We start from the raw sequence: 16308 nt of genomic DNA on the forward strand, positions 1-16308 counted from the left end.
CCCTGCCGATCGCGTTTTTTTGTTCTGGAAGCCCCGAAAAGCCTTCACCTTGCCAGATAAAGAAGAACCGTCGTGTAGTGTGAACTCGGCATCAGGACATTCCTCTTAATATTTTTAAACCTGGATGGCGTCAAACACAAGAAAGCTCCTGAACATTAAAATATCTCAGACAATGCAAAGGTTTCTAAAAGGTGTAGAGTCCATTTCAGGCCAAACAGTGGCTCTGTATTCACTCCTCGTCCTCGAACATCGAGGTTCTGACTGGGCAACAATCATTTGTCAGAGAAACACGGGAAAATGCCCAGACTTTGTGACAACGGTGAGAGTAAAGGATAAATAACCCAATGCAGGAGTCGTTTTCATACAGGGAACGTTGTTTTGTGGAGCAGAATGTTTCCTGGATTTCAAAGCCAATTTAAAGGGCCCGACTAAAAATACAAGATACCCCAGCAATTCCCTATTCCAACTGGAGAGGCAGGTAGAACTGGGGGTCTGCTAGGAGCAAAGCAGAGCTGGACAAATGCAAAGGGCCAAAGCCAAGGAAACCATAGCAACCACTACGCTCCCACGTAAGCATTTCATCAGCTGTCCTCCACGGGTACTTAGTATGCAGCGGCGGCAGCGGCAGCGGCAGCGGACCCTCTCAGGGGAGCTGTCCAGTGCTGAACCGATGCGGCTCTGCATTAACAAGCCTCCAACGATTTCTGCTGCAGAGGAAATCAGGGATCTCCTGCATGGCATCATATGAATAAAAGGGCAGTAGATCCTTTGCATAGCCACAGGAAATATGGGTGTAGACTGTATGTGAAGGGACGGCTGGTGTAGGGCAACTTAAGGGCACTAGGATGTGACCAAAATACTTTCACTATGTCCAGACTGATCCAGAAGATACAGGCAGACAAGATGGACCAATGATTCAATGCCTGAATGAAACAACTTGTTCAGATTTTTATGAATTCCTGGCTAACTGACAGCTACAGTACTTCATAGAGAAATGTACCAGTTCAACTTCTTTAACCTCCACCAGCTCCGCTTCTTTTTGTTTTATAAGGGAAAAGCAGAAAGTCAGACCGCTGTCTGCTCAAAACTGAGAAGATTGGGCCAAATTGAGCTAAAGTCATTGGAACGACAACCTGTCAGTGATGTGATGAACGCCTCTCCAGAGATGATGTTGGACCACAACCACAACGGGTTAGTCTGTCCTTGTGTTTTAAAAAGAAACAAAGCTACAAAGGACTGGAGAACGTGTCATACCTGTTTGAGAAACAAAAGACTATCGATCGACAAAAGCGACGTGATTGAGTGTGTGGAGAAACCACACACACACACACACACACACACACACACACACACAGGCTGAGGAACTGGCTGAGAAAAATACATTCTACCGCAATCACCACATTAACACTTACGTCTATTCTATCTATTGGCTGACAAGAGTTTGCAACGCTCTTGCGATTTTAATTAAGCTTATTGGTCATCTGGAGATTTAGTGGTAGTGAGAAAGCTAAATAAATTCCTAACACATCTCTTCACGCGAGCGGAAAAACACCGTGCTGAGAATTTAGCCATTTCAGTGATGCTTAAAATGCAACATGTGTGCTCCAAGTTAAATCTGAATAGGTATATTCTGCCAAAATACAAATCATCTGGGATTCCAAAGCCATGTGCTGTATTTTGTCTCCTAGTTGCACAAAGTCCCTGACAGGCGCAGGTGTACAATCGCTTTCCTGTGCTTCCATTTATATCAAATAAAGTCCAATCGAGATATCGTCATTGAGCAAGTGCCATGCCTGATACTGCATGACACTTCTCCATTGAAGCAGCGATGGGGGGGCGTGGGGGGGGGAGCCGGCGGGTTTCATCACCACACTCTGATTCTTTGGCCCGCTGCGTCTGCCTACTGTGGCGTCGCTCGAGGCTGTGATTGCGTTATTATCAGCATGGCTCTGAAAAGCATAATTACCACAGACTTCAGCGTGATGGCGGCATATTTCAACCCCATTTGGGGCTTTTAGGAAATATTCCAATTCAGTGGTTTAAAGTTACTATGCAGTGTGAGGGCTGGGCTTAGTTTAATTATAAATTAACTAGTTACAGTGTTGTTGTCTCGTGAACAAGTGACAGAATTGACTTGGTTTCCACAGCTTTAATCATAAGGAAAATACTTTTAGGTCCATGACTAATTTATCTGGTGGAGGGAAGTAGGGGAAAAAACTGAAATAACATGCAGTCCCTTAAGGAATTGAGCTCCAAAATAACAACTCAAGAAAAAAAAGCTAAGTTAAAGCCTAGAAAGTAATGCGTTGGCTAGAGGACTTATCTGTTGAAAGCGTGAATAAACATCTCAGCCTTAGAAATGAATTACTTACTTCTCCTCAACTCTATTTCTACACAAACCAGTGATACAAGAATTTCTGAACATCAATGATATCTTCATACTGTACTAAGCAGCTCATTGCCTCCTTACTAGAGTCCCAGATCTACTGACTCTTCACAGCCTCTGAGGCACATATGGATACATGTCAGGGATTCAGGGACAGCACTGTGTGAGACTGTGGACCTCGGACCCTCCCAGGAGGTCTTGGGCATGGTCCCACTGACGTCTGTACGATATGGAGGTAAATGTATAGATCTGGTCCACTGTAAATTTAAAAGACTGGATTAGTAAAGACTGTTGTGCTCCAGCACCACGTAAATATACTACATTTATGGTGAAATATTCGTACTTCATGTGACTTAATATCTCTAGTCCGCTATATTCTTCACTGCATTAAAATCTGCATTCATTTTAAACCACACTAAAAAATCAGTCTGTCTGGAAAATGTTTGGTGTCACGATAAAAGGGACTCTGGTGAGTGTGTTCAGATGTGTAAATATGTGACTGGTTAACTTGAAATGTGGCACACAGCAAAAATGAACATTTTCAGATATTCCATAAAAATTAAAGCACTTACGGGTGAAACAACGAGATATCAGACTAAAAAAATCATAGCAAAGTGTGTCGACGGACTTTATGGAAAGTTTTACTTTACTTAAAATGATGTGGCGGAATAAAGATGGAGAGGTTTCAGTGGAGGCCTTACGGGAAAGGTTTTCAAAATTGGCATTTGCCTTTTTTACCAGTTCTGAGCCAAATCCTGCTCGATGGTCATCGATGATGTCAGAGCCAATATAATAGAGCCAGACACACGTGGAGAAGAGCGGCAGTTAATGCGATTTGTTTGCTCATAACTCTTACTGAGAGATATTTTACAGATAAGTGTGTAATCTGTGGAAAATCGTCTTACTTTTTGCCGTCTTAAAAATATCAATATGCTGTTTTGGTGACTCTTTTAATCTTTTAATCTTTGTTCGAGGTGAGTTTGGGAGCTTCGTGCGCTTTGTCGCTGATGTTTCTCCTGGTGTGCGACATCACTATATTAGTTAGTGATGAGCCTTTTATTTGCCGTTATGTGGTTGAACAGAAACCAAAAGGCAAAAACGGGACCTCGGGTTGAAGAGGTTTTAAAATATTGGTTAATTTAGAAATTATAAATAGAAGAAATATAAACAAAAAAAAAATGTAATATGAAGTGGTATTAAACTAGTTAAACTTGGCCCACCTTTATCCAATTATCATATACATCAAGTCCATTTACCATTTACCAATTGGTGTTCTACCCCTTTTCTACTGTGGTCAGCACACATTTCTATTTTATGTCCAATTGTTATTTTGCCCTGCGATTGGCTGGCGACCCGTCCAGGCTGAACCCCGTCCTGTTTGCTTGGTATTAAACACTTTGAATTAATTGCTGTTCTTTGAGTTTTCCAGCGAAAGCGGTGTACACTTTGAAATTTAAAAATGGAGGCAGCGTAGCAAAGGAATTCTGAGTATACTGACATTTGAGAACACTTAAAATAGTTAACCAGCTGCAAAGCTTTTTAGAATATACTCAACATAAAAGGTTCAGTGCCGTTGATGGATATTTTCAATCTAAAAGAAAACACAATTTCCTCCAATATTATAAGTTTTCTCAACTTAAGAACCTCAGTAGATGAGAACATCAAATGTAATATTTTAAGTCCTGTCAACTTATATTGTAGAGTATATTAGTAGGTCTGAATAATAATGTTAAGTTTGACAAACTTCGAGTAGCAAACTTCTTATGTTGTAGATGACGCGACACGTTATCCATTAGTTAAGTGTACTCAATAAAGCCTTGCAGCTGGTTGCTTAACTATTTTAAGTTTTTTTTTTTTTTTAGAGTGCACCATCGTGGTTACAAGAATACAAATGCGGAAGGATGAAGGTCATATTAGAAGTGAACAGTGGCGTTGTGTTAAAGTCCAATGTTTCTTTGACACGTCCAATGCCACTTGACCTCTTCTCTGCACACGTTACTAAAGCATTAAGGTACGAGAGGCTGTACTTTATCGTCCAATAATGTAACAGTTCCGGGGCATCGGTAGGCGGCAGCCCTCCATCTGTTACATTATACTTTATCAAGTACCTTATTGCTTTTATAACACGGTTACCAGCAAAATTCAAAACAGTAAGTAAATAGCTGCCTTTCAGCTCAAAGTAGTTGTAGGCACCAATTTCAGTAGAACGGAGAAAAAAATAGTCTAAACTGGTGCTGAGTTTGGGGATTTCCCTTTTGTGTTCCACTACCTCAAGACATGATCCCTCACAGCAAATGAACATCTTCACTGGTCTCTTTAGAGTCACCTGTCGGTTGAACCTGAAGGGACTGAACTGACCTTACAGGACGGTCTGCCTGAGAACAGAGCCAGACAAAGTACCAGCGTATGTGTGGGAAAGCGTCAGCTCGGCATCAGTCGCTCTCGCTGGCTGACGGATGTTCAGAGGACTCAATAAAAGACACCAGACGTGGTGTCCGTTTAATGACGGAGGACATGCTCTTGAATTCGTAATGCGGCCTGTGTGAATTCTCTCTCTACTCGCTCTCCGTCTTGTCCCGACACATTAATCCACTCCAGATGCCGAGCTGCGTTTATAACCTGTGTAAGACAATCTCACGCTAGTTTGTAAGCTACACAGATGTGCTGTGCATTGTCATACATGTGTTACACTAAGCGTTTTTTGTAAAAATGTTTGAGGAATAGTGCATCTGTTTTTTTGTCCTTTGGTCCAACACTTTAGAGCCATCTGTGTCAAAAAATATTTTCACTTAAAGAGTCGGCCAATGTCCTGAATCCAGCAGCCTGTTCTCTTTTTTTTCTGTGTTGAGGAATTTGCTTCGAAATAAATCATTGCCTGTGTGGCCCAGATTGGAAACTACAGGATGAATCGTGGACAACACGACTGCTTCAAGCCAAAACAGAAGTTTAATTGGACCACGGTGGCGCTCTGAGCACAAAGGAGGCCTAATGAGACCAGATTAGAAAAAACACATTTTACAACACATCACTTAATGCTGACACCCAAAGAGTCGAGTCCGAGCTGCAGCAGAGGACGTCTGCCGTTCCTGTCGAACGTTTTCCAGCTTCCATCCAGGACCTGGTCCAACCCGACACCCCGACCCGCACTCTCCGCTCTGCATGTGATAAACTGCTTGTTCCTCCTGAGAGCAAAACACTCGACTAGATCTCCACTCTTTGCTGTCCTGCTCCTAAATGGCGGAAGGAGGTCTCTGAAGACATCAGGACCACAGAGAGCCTTCACATCTTCAGACTAAAGACACACCTCTTCAGACTCTCCCTCCACTAACACACTAACTACCTGTAGCACTTACATTGGACTTATAATGGTTCTTATCTACAGCAAGTTGTACATCGGCTACTTATTGTAAGTCGCTTTGGATAAAAGCGTCAGCTAAATGACATGTAATGTAATTTTATCACAAGGCCATGTTGTTTTGACAAAGACTGGTCCTTAAAAATAAAATAATATATAGTACATTTTTAATTTGTTTCATATGAATGCTGAGCCGACTCGCTTCTGCGTTACTGTGCTTGAGGCCTGCTTCGGTTTAGTCGGGAACCAAAGCAGGCCCAGCAGTTTTTGGGGCCGGGTCAAACCTGGATCGGAACCCGATGCAAGTGGAGGCGGGCCGGGAGCCACAGAGCAGAAGGGAGAGCCGGGGGGCAGCGCTTTGTGTGACGGGCTTATCAACACAACAGGGGCTCTAGCTGAACAAATTACCTCCTCTGTCCACTGTGATTGGACTGCAACCAACGCACACACAGTCACAATTTAGGAGGATGTGTTGGCAAGAAGGAAACAATTTTCAGCGACATTTCCACATACCCTCCGTCAAGAAGGGTCCTTCAAGGACACTGGGCATGTGTGTCGTTTCCCAAAAAAGGATGTGCACTTGGGATTACGTTTGAGACAAATTGATCAGCTCCTAACGCATGGTAACGGCTCCTAACGGCTCCTAACGCATGGTAACGGCCCCTAACGGCTCCTAACGCATGGTAACGGCTCCTAACGGCTCCTAACGCATGGTAACGGCCCCTAACGGCTCCTAACGCATGGTAACGGCCCCTAACGGCTCCTAACGCATGGTAACAGCTCCTAACGGCTCCCAACGGCTCATAGCGGCTCGTAACGCCTCGTAGCGGTTCCTAACGGCTTCTAACGCATGGTAACGGCCCCTTAACGGCTCCTAATGCATGGTAACGACACCTAACGGCTCCTAACGCATGGTAACGGCTCCTAACGGCTCCTAACGCATGGTAACGGCCCCTAACGGCTCCTAACGCATGGTAACAGCTCCTAACGGCTCCCAACGGCTCATAGCGGCTCGTAACGCCTCGTAGCGGTTCCTAACGGCTCCTAACGCATGGTAACGGCCCCTTAACGGCTCCTAATGCATGGTAACGACACCTAACGGCTCCTAACGCATGGTAACGGCCCCTAACGGCTCCTAACGCATGGTAACGGCTCCTAACGCATGGTAACGGCTCCTAACGGCTCCCAACGGCTCATAGCGGCTCGTAACGCCTCGTAGCGGTTCCTAACGGCTTCTAACGCATGGTAACGACACCTAACGGCTCCTAACGCATGGTAACGGCTCCTAACGGCTCCTAACGCATGGTAACGGCCCCTAACGGCTCCTAACGCATGGTAACGGCTCCTAACGGCTCCCAACGGCTCATAGCGGCTCGTAACGCCTCGTAGCGGTTCCTAACGGCTCGTAACAGCCCCTTAAAGGCTTGTAACGGCCCTTTAACGCCTCGTAACGGCTCCTAAAGACTCCCAACGGCTCCTAAAGACTCCCAACGGCTCCTAACGCTTCCTAGCGGCTCCAAAGGCAAACAGAGGTCACCTGGTGTCGCTGACTTTAAGCGACATTGAGTATTAATTGCCTGACTCTGTGATTTTTGTTCACAGAGTCAGGCAGCTGCGCTTCTTCTTCTTCACGTCTCTTCGTCTCTCCCTACTTCCTGTTTTTTTGCTTCACGTGTATTCCAGCCTGCTGATTGGCTGCTAAATGTAAATGGTAAATGTACTATTACGCAGCATCCCGTCATGTATCGGCACTTACTCTATTTGTAGGTGTTGAGCTTCAGGTGTTGAGCAGAGGTTTTATTTTGCATAAATGTTAGTGTTGACCTGTAGCGTCATGATGAGGTATTAGGTCATTTAACTGTAGTCACAGAAGGCCCACGTAGTAAAGACACGGCCCGCCACAAATCAGTTCTAATGTCTCACTAAATGATCGTCCAGCAAATATACATCAGCTAGTGTTGTTCATCACATTAAAACACATTTAGCAAAAAAACCAAAATCAGTAAACGTTGAAGAGCAGACGTTTGAAGGGAAGTATGCAAACGGTGTTCAATTCTGTTCCTGTCAGCCTCTGGAAACTGAGCTGAAAGTGTGAAGTGAAGTTCATTTGCTGTGAGCCTTTTACGTCCTCAGCTCCTCATCCGTCTGTGAAGACACGTAGCTGCTACAAAGCTCAATGGGAGTCATTTTCTAATAAGTGATACATGGACTTGGTTGAAGGTTTTCCAGTAATATAATATTATTACTTTCTCTTCTAACCGGAAAACTGGGATTTCATTAAATAAACCAAGTTGAATTTTCAAGCCAGACCTGCATAATTAATCATTAAATTGCCTTTTTTCTTAACTTTAGGTTATTCTTTATAGACATTTAAGTTTTGGGAATAATATTTTGTTGAACAACAATTTCTCACAACTTTAAAATACCTCATAGTGGTTAATGCGGAGAATATGTTCAGTGATGATATGAGGTCATGACAAGAAAAGAGAGATCACTAATCTTTGAATAGTTAAAAACAATGAGGGAGAACATTTAAGAAACATATACTGATATTTATGGCAAATATTAAAACAATATGTTTTGAGTTGCTATTTGAGTCAAATGAAAAGCAGCGAGGCCCCGGGGCCTCACACAGCAGGAGGTGTTGGTGTAGCTGAAGGACCAGATGTGGATGATGCTAAAGGGGGCGGAGCTGCGTTGGCCACGCGGAGCAGGAGGTCACCTCGATAAAACCACGCCAGCAGCATTCTCAATGCTTTGCAATGGCGGCTTTCGGGGGTCCGGCTGACATCACCGAGGTCCAGACGACTAGAGACTAAAGCATTTAAATCTATATTTACTGTAGTGTTTGAGTAGAAATAATCAATATCGACACTAATGAAAGGATAACATTTACAACCAGTGACGATTATCGCTTCTAGGTGGGTAAAAACTCAGAGCACAGACCTGAAAACTGCGATGATGATGATTTATTTATCTGTTTGTGTAAATATCGTGTGTGTTACTAGAATCTGCTCATCTGATCAAATGGATCATTGCAGTAAAAGCCACCTGTGGCGCCGGGCGCAGAGACGCATCAGAGCCTCCTGTGAGCCGCTTGGGATCCATAATCCCACAAATTATTGACATTGTCAGACAACATTAGTGCATTACTGAAGAAAATATTGATGATTTCTTTTATGCATTTTCATAATTGATAGCACTTTAATATTGATCCTCGCCCATTGACGTTCTGTCAAGAGGCTTTTCGCAAACAGCTCAGTTAGATTGACGGGGACAGAAGAGGACACGTCTCAATGGTTCGCGTGGCAGCGAGTCGGGACGTTTGGTCGACGGCTGCTGTTTACGGACGGACGCTTTGTTCCCTGGAAAAGAATAATGCTATTTAAGCTAACGAGTAGCCTCACACAGTCTGACAGCACGTGGTGGTACTTTAGGTTTTTGTCCCCTCAGTGAAATCTGATTGTTTACATGTATCACAAAATGAATGTAGGGACAAAAAAGCTGTAGCATCTTTAGCCAAACCGCTAACGTGCCGTGTGACTGGCCTCTTGCTAGGACGTGTCACCATGTGGACAGCTCCTGGTGCTGAAATGACAGTTTGTCTGTTTGTCCATTTAATTATCCATGTAAACAACCCTAATAAACGTGCGTTTTGTTCAGACGCTGGTGGTCCGTCTCCTCGGTCCGTCTCCTCGGTCCGTCTCCTCGGTCCGTCTCCTCGGTCCGTCCCGCTCCGCTCGCTGCATGGAGCTGAGTGACCCACAGTATCTGTGACTTCTATGAGCTCCGTCCGGCCATCTCTTATTGTTGAGTTGGGGGCCAGGAGGGGCCCTTCGTCAGGATGCATCAGCTGAGGCAGCTCTCATTCGAAAAAAGTCTGTCCTATTTGACTTAATGCACTTGGTTGATGTGTTGTTATTGATGTAATGTAACCGGTTAATGAATCTAACAGGCAGTTTCATACATTACAGGTTTGTGTGTCAGTGTAATAGATTGACCCCCCATTCTGGTCCCGCTAAACCCTCCACATTTGCTCACCCATGTACAATATGTACAGTACCAGTATGTTGGACAGTATGTAAAACCCTTTGGATGGTACTGGACGTATTTTTTTTTATTGTTGTAATGATGTTAAACGTTTTATTCAGAGTTAAGTCTATTTTTCTAGACTTTCAAACCGTGTGTAAATACATCAACCAAGAGGCTTGTGGTGTATTAAATAACATGACTGTGTCCTTTAATGATCCTTCTGGTATTGCTGATATGTTGATTAAGAATCGAGGATCTGTGACCTTTGGCCCCTGATCATGAATCCCTGAATGCAGCGTGTTCGTCCCTTCCAGAGGAATCTACACTTCAATGTTGTCCATTTACACCCACTTAATTAAACAATGACAAGCTGCCTTCACATCATTCTGAAATGTCTTTTTTTATTATTTCAGTCTGCTTCCCACTGTGCTGATGAGCACAGAGGAGGAAAAATGCTAAAACTCAGTGACACATTATGGCTTTAACAGCGTCTCAACGCCGCCTGTCTAATCCTTTACACATCCTCAAACACACACACACACACACACACACACACACACACAATGGCAGCACTGCCGCTGACATGATGCGGGCTGTCACATTGACGCGGTGCATAATGGCTGCTAATGTTATTGGATATTCCAACATCAGACAAGCACAGCAGGTCATTTATTCTTTTCAGGAGTGGGTCGGGGGGGCAGCAGTGGGTGAGACAGTCCCAAGGTCACTGGCTGGGTCACCACATCGAGCACATTGTTTGATTCCATAGACTTCCGCTGATAATCATTTAGAGTTACAAACACACGGAACAACACATGAGAAGTTCATTACATTATCAGTTACCGTGACATCCACTGAAGGATGAAAGGCAGCACTTCTTTTGCATTTAATCCTCTTCTAATGTTCTTTTTCTCATAACAAAAATAATACGGCAACACAAAGTGTCCCCATGAACTCCCTTTTATTCCCACATACAGCGATGTAAAATGCACCAAAGCGGCATTGACATTGAGGCCACTGTGCTAAGACAAAGGAAAGCTGAACTGAATTCTGTTCAGGTATCATAAAATGAATTCATATCTGTGAAACGCAACAGCTGTGTGAGTAGTTTTCATTGTTGACCTTTGGTGGTTGCAGTGAACAACGAGGTCAAACGTACTCTGCATTGATTTGAGATCCCGTCCGCCAAATAATACCCCAGAGACAAAGTCAAGAAATCCTGGGTGACACCACGAGAAGGTCGAGCGGGAAGCGTCTCTGCAGACGTCCAGTTAGCGACGAGTATTTAACGTAACTGAGATTTGCAACGTGCAAACGTCCAATTTGGAGGCGCGAAAGAAAATGTCTTTTCTAGAAGAACGGGGAGCGAAACTTCCACTTCATGTCCTCTCCTCTCAGATGTGGCAACATCCTCTCTCTCCGTCACCCACCTCAAGCTCTTCCTCTCTCTTTCAGTCTTTTACTTTTCATGTCGAGCGTCTCTTTTCCCGCGGACATTAGCTGAGAAACAAAAGCAGCCTTATCGCCGCCAGTCGCCTCTCCTTTTCTCTGCTTCTCCGATTGTCCGGCCAAATTTCCCCCGTGACTGGCGTGAAAGAAGCGGCACTCGGCGTGAAAGAAGCGGCCCCCGTGTTCTCTCCTACACGCAGCGGTGGGTGGACGAAGGAATCTCTGCTGCTGCACCAAAACCGATTAATAATACAACGAGGTTTTGTTCTCCCAAAATAATCAGCGTCTATCACCTCACTGATCTCTTTAACTCCATTTTTCTGTTGGAAATATAACAATGGCTGATCATCGTGGTTTTACTTCTCTGTTTGCTTTGAGGCCCTGATGCACGGTGACGCGTTTGGGAAGCGAGCAGTGACAAAGGCTCAAATCCTTCCTGCTTCTCACTGTCCATCAACAACGGAACGATATTTTTTGGGGTCGTATTGCGATATGAAGATAACAGACAATTTGTCCTGTTTTCAGTTCATTCATCAACATGTTGTGTCCATATACTTGCTGCTGTTTAAAACAGCAGAATCCTCATTGATATCCTCAATTCATCAGATCTTTAGTTTGTGTACTACCAGCTACCTGCAGAGTGAAATAATATAATGTTAAACACTATAAGCACGTGTCTGATGAGAAGGAAGCGAGTTTCAGGGCTCCTTCGACGCTGTAGTGAGATGATTACAAATCAATAACTGCTAATGTCTCTTTTGGTTGATGCTTAAGCAGTTATGTCAATGTTTTGTATTAAATTGGCTTAAATGTGTGAATAAAAGGCTCCTCATTAGAAGCAGTGCAGGATCTTCTCTGCTGTGATGATTCCCCCCGTGTCTCCTCACCTGTGAGTCACTGAGTGAGCAGAAGATACACACAAGTACATCCGTGCACAGAGCTTCATTGTGACACCTTCACGGCCCGTTGACGTTGTTTTCTACTTTCTACTGAGCCGGAGATCTTCACCCCGTGGATCTCCACCTCAGTTGTCGGCGTACGTTCTGGTGAGCTAACTAATAAGCCCGGGATACAACCTGCACGCCACCATTTACTTTAGAGACCCTCCCTGTGCTGCGTTCAGGCGCTAGGATCAGATGCCCGGAGAATGGACCATCACGAGCTACATTCTTGAGGTCGATGCCTGACCTCGATCGTCTCTGCCTCAACCGGCTACATCGGGTGGTGTTTGCCAAGAAATCCAGGAGGATTTATCATCGCGCGCTGCCTCCTGCTGAACGCATCCATCTGCTGATCTGTTTGCAGTGCCGTGGTTCTGATTGAAGGATTGGTTCTGACAGTAAAATGCCATTCGCATGCACGTATGACACAAGTAACACGTCAATATAATAAGTCTTTTGCAGCGACGCCAACGTTGTGAAAGACGCTGAGAGACCTCGAGTGCTGAGGTGTAACAAAACATCTGCAATGATCCACGTCACAACAAACGTAGCAGCTTCGTTACTCAGATCACAGCGTCCAGGCTCTGGACACGTCGGTTCGCTGTCAAGCTTTTGGACAAACCATCACAGATATGTTAATAGTACAAGTACAGCAGTCAACTATGGCCAATAACTACCTGACGTTTGCTTTTGTACATCGGATTCTTCTTTAACAATATACATCTTTTTCCTCGACTGCACTAGGTTGCTCTTTTATTCTGTTTGTACTATTTTCAACAGTTTGTTTCATGTCCTGTTCTAAAGGTTTTCTGTGTATTACTTTTGTCTGTGGACCAAAGGAAGATGAGCGTCGGCTTTAATTAAAAAAAAATAATTATATATATATATATATATTTTTTAATCTATTTATATATATATATATATATATACATATATATATATAAATAGATTTTAAAAAAAAATATATATATATATTTATATATATATATATATAAAAATAGATTAAAAAAAAAATATATATATATATATATTTTTTTTAATCTATTTATATATATAAAATAGATGGTATGGGAAACACTGAGGAGGGAAAAACATAATTACTATTATGAAGGAGGTGTAACTAGTCATGTTTTATTGTTCGGGAATGTATTGAGCCCAAACATGGACTAGAATCGGATTGTTTTGCACTATTTGAGGGATCCTGTTGTTTTTCTACTTTGTGGTTAACGGTTTTTATAACTGAGCCGACTGTCGGAAACGTCCGATACGAATGCAAACAATGGACGTACTGCAAATGAATTATTCAGTGCGGCTTAATAAATTCAGCTGCAACACAACGTTTGTGAATGTGTTTCCAGGCGGGTGGCGCGTGATGATGAGGATCATCCGCAGAAGGACACACACAAAGTGTCCTGTGAGATGGACTCCAGCGACCTACACGTGAAAGATGAACCAAAGAATCCCATCATTTGTCTCGGGCCATTCATGCTTTGGTACCAAGTCCATGCCAAAGTTCTGAAAATGTGACCATAGTTATTTTTCTAGTCCTGCAGATGAGAATCGGGGACGGGGCTCGAGACTTAAGTTCATATATCTATGTTAAATTTGTGCAGCTCCTTGATTTGGAGGCTTATGAAAATGCATTTATTGGTGAATGAATACTACTGGTAGTGGAACGTATCAGGATTTGATGGAAAATTGATGTTTAGGCTGAAGAGTTTGAGTCCTGACTGCATTATCATCCAATGTAAAAGATATACGATGGGCTTCTGATCTCTGGGGCCACGCTGTTCTCTGGCATCAAAGGATATAACACAGAATATATTTAGGTAGACACTGCAGCGAGTGAAGGGAACGCGTATCGAATCAGCAAATGCTTTTTGTTCTATTCAATCTCCTGCCAGCTCCTCCAATGAAAAGAAAATACAAAGAACTTGCTTTAGGCTTTTCAAATATCAACTAGTTGGGAATCACAGTTGGGTGATTTTTGGTCACGGAAGGACATCCAGCGGGGATGTAAAAACCCCTTCGGCTGCTGTTTTCAGAAGAATTCATCACCTCTAATGGGACATGGATTTGTTGTAGGTGCTTTGAAATTAGTTTGGCACAAATTGATGGCGAGTGGCAGGTCTTACTGACCAATACATGACCGGCACTAAAGGCCTAATCGGCTTAAGGTTTATGGGAAAGGATACTCTCATTGAAAGTTCCTCTTCGACAAGGTCACAGAATTGCTTCATTGCGTCGTCCGTAAATAGATGAAAGGTTGAAAAGCGACAGAGCAAACCGCCGCATGCTGCTTCTGTTTGCTCTTATTGGGATATTAATAATCAGGGTGAGAGCAGCAGCGCTTCACCAGTTCACACTATCGTATCCAGGGTTGATGTGTACGTTTAGACCCGGAGAGAAGAAACTACAGCCTTTAAAAAACATTTGAAACGGGTTGAGCGTGTTTTTAATACATTCAATTTAGGCTCCTCCGTGGCGTCCACATTGGCTGAGATTTTACAATTTCTTCCGGTTTCTGTTTTACTTAAAGACTCTTTCTAATAAGAGTAACAGGTTGGAAACGACATGTATGTTTCTTTGTATGGATTACAAAAAGTTTATAAAGACACTTTTACAACGTTGACTATTGGTGAATGCTTTCAGGCTGAAGTTGTCCCAATTTAATCTCATGTCAATATCAATATAATATTATTCTGGCTGAGATGTTTTATTGCTGATTTAATGAAGTTGAATGTTGTGATAATCTAACAAGACCAACTGCAGCACAGAAAATCACACTACGAACAACCACCAGCACCAACCCCAACACCAGCACCAACACCAGCACCAACACCAACCCCAACACCGAAACACCAACACCAGCACCAACACCAGCACCAGCACCAACACCAGCACCAGCACCAACACCAGTACCAACACCAGCACCAGCACCAGCACCAGCACCAGCACCAACACCAGCACCAACACCGAAACACCAACCCCAACACCAACACCAGCACCAGCACCAGCACCAGCACCAACACCAGCACCAACACCAGCACCAACACCAACACCAAACCAGCACCAAGACCAACCCCAACCCCAACCCCAACACCAAACCAAACTGGGCGGTTTTCACTGCGTTATGAAAACAAGACCTGACACGAGAGAAAGCGCATCGCGCGCCGCAAAGACCCCCACGAAGCCCCCCCGCCGGTCGGCTCTTACATGGAGGAGATGTTCTGGAAGAGGTCCTCGATGCTGCTGTTCGCGGGGCCCGAGGGGCCCTGGAAGGACAGCAGCGGGAAGAACCTGCTGCTGTCCGACTGGTTGCAGTAGATGTCGGTGGGCGAGCAGGCGCAGGTGGGCGGGCAGTCCGGCACGGAGCTCAGGTAGCCGCCGGAGAGGACGCCGAGCAGAAGGACGAGCGTCCAGCAGCCCCCGGGCGTCTCCATGCTCCGCGGGTCCGGGTCTCTGACAGAGGACAGACGCGTCAACGCGTCGGCGTCATAGTCCGCCGCTCGTCTCTCGTCTCAGTGGAGTGAATCAAGGGGAAAAAAGCACGTCCCTCCCCGCGCGTCCACGCGTGTCCACATGTGCGTAAGTGTGCGCGCGCGTTTGCATGTCACGGATCCCAACGACGCTGGAGGAAGAAAAGCAGCCAGAAATCACGGAAATATTCCCGATCCGTGACAAGGAGGGTCTCCGGTGGTCTCCGGTGGTCTCCCTCCTCTGCCTCTGCATCACTTCATGTCATCCTCTCCATCTCTCACGGTCCCTGCTGCTGGTGGAGAGAGAGCGCGGACTCCGTCCTCCGGCCTCAGGTCCCACCTGCTGGACCGACGGGGAACCGCAGCCTCCCTCAGACTGAGGAAGCGAGCAGCTCAGTTCCCTTCCGGAATAAGTGTTCACGTCACCTTGTTCCAGGTAGAATGGGATTAACCTTTAGCAACCTCTCGTTCTGAAAAGAGTATTTCCTCTCACGTCCATCAAAAATGACTCGTCAGTAAAGACTGTGAGGTTCATGGTCTCCATTAGTAGTTTGAGGTCTTCATCAGTTCAGCGTTGTGTTCATTTGGTGAATGACGGTCGCCTCAGAGTCAAATAGACCATGAAGGTGGTCCGCTTCAGGTGGGCTTCTATCCAACACGTGGAAT

At 44.6% G+C, this 16308-nt stretch overlaps 1 protein-coding gene across 1 annotated transcript in view; it reads right to left on the reverse strand.

Annotated features, from left to right (window-relative positions):
* LOC144391266 (NT-3 growth factor receptor-like) overlaps nucleotides 1–15931 on the reverse strand; it is a 104201-nt gene extending 88270 nt beyond the window's left edge. Inside the window, exon 1 of the mRNA XM_078097876.1 lies at nucleotides 15380–15931. Coding sequence (XP_077954002.1) covers nucleotides 15380–15606 — 227 coding nt within the window. The 5' untranslated portion in view covers nucleotides 15607–15931. The remainder of the gene's footprint in view (nucleotides 1–15379) is intronic.
* Between the last annotated feature and the right edge of the window lie 377 nt (nucleotides 15932–16308).

The sequence above is a fragment of the Gasterosteus aculeatus genome, chromosome Y, assembly GCF_964276395.1.
Source record: "Gasterosteus aculeatus chromosome Y, fGasAcu3.hap1.1, whole genome shotgun sequence".
Lineage (NCBI taxonomy): Eukaryota > Metazoa > Chordata > Actinopteri > Perciformes > Gasterosteidae > Gasterosteus > Gasterosteus aculeatus.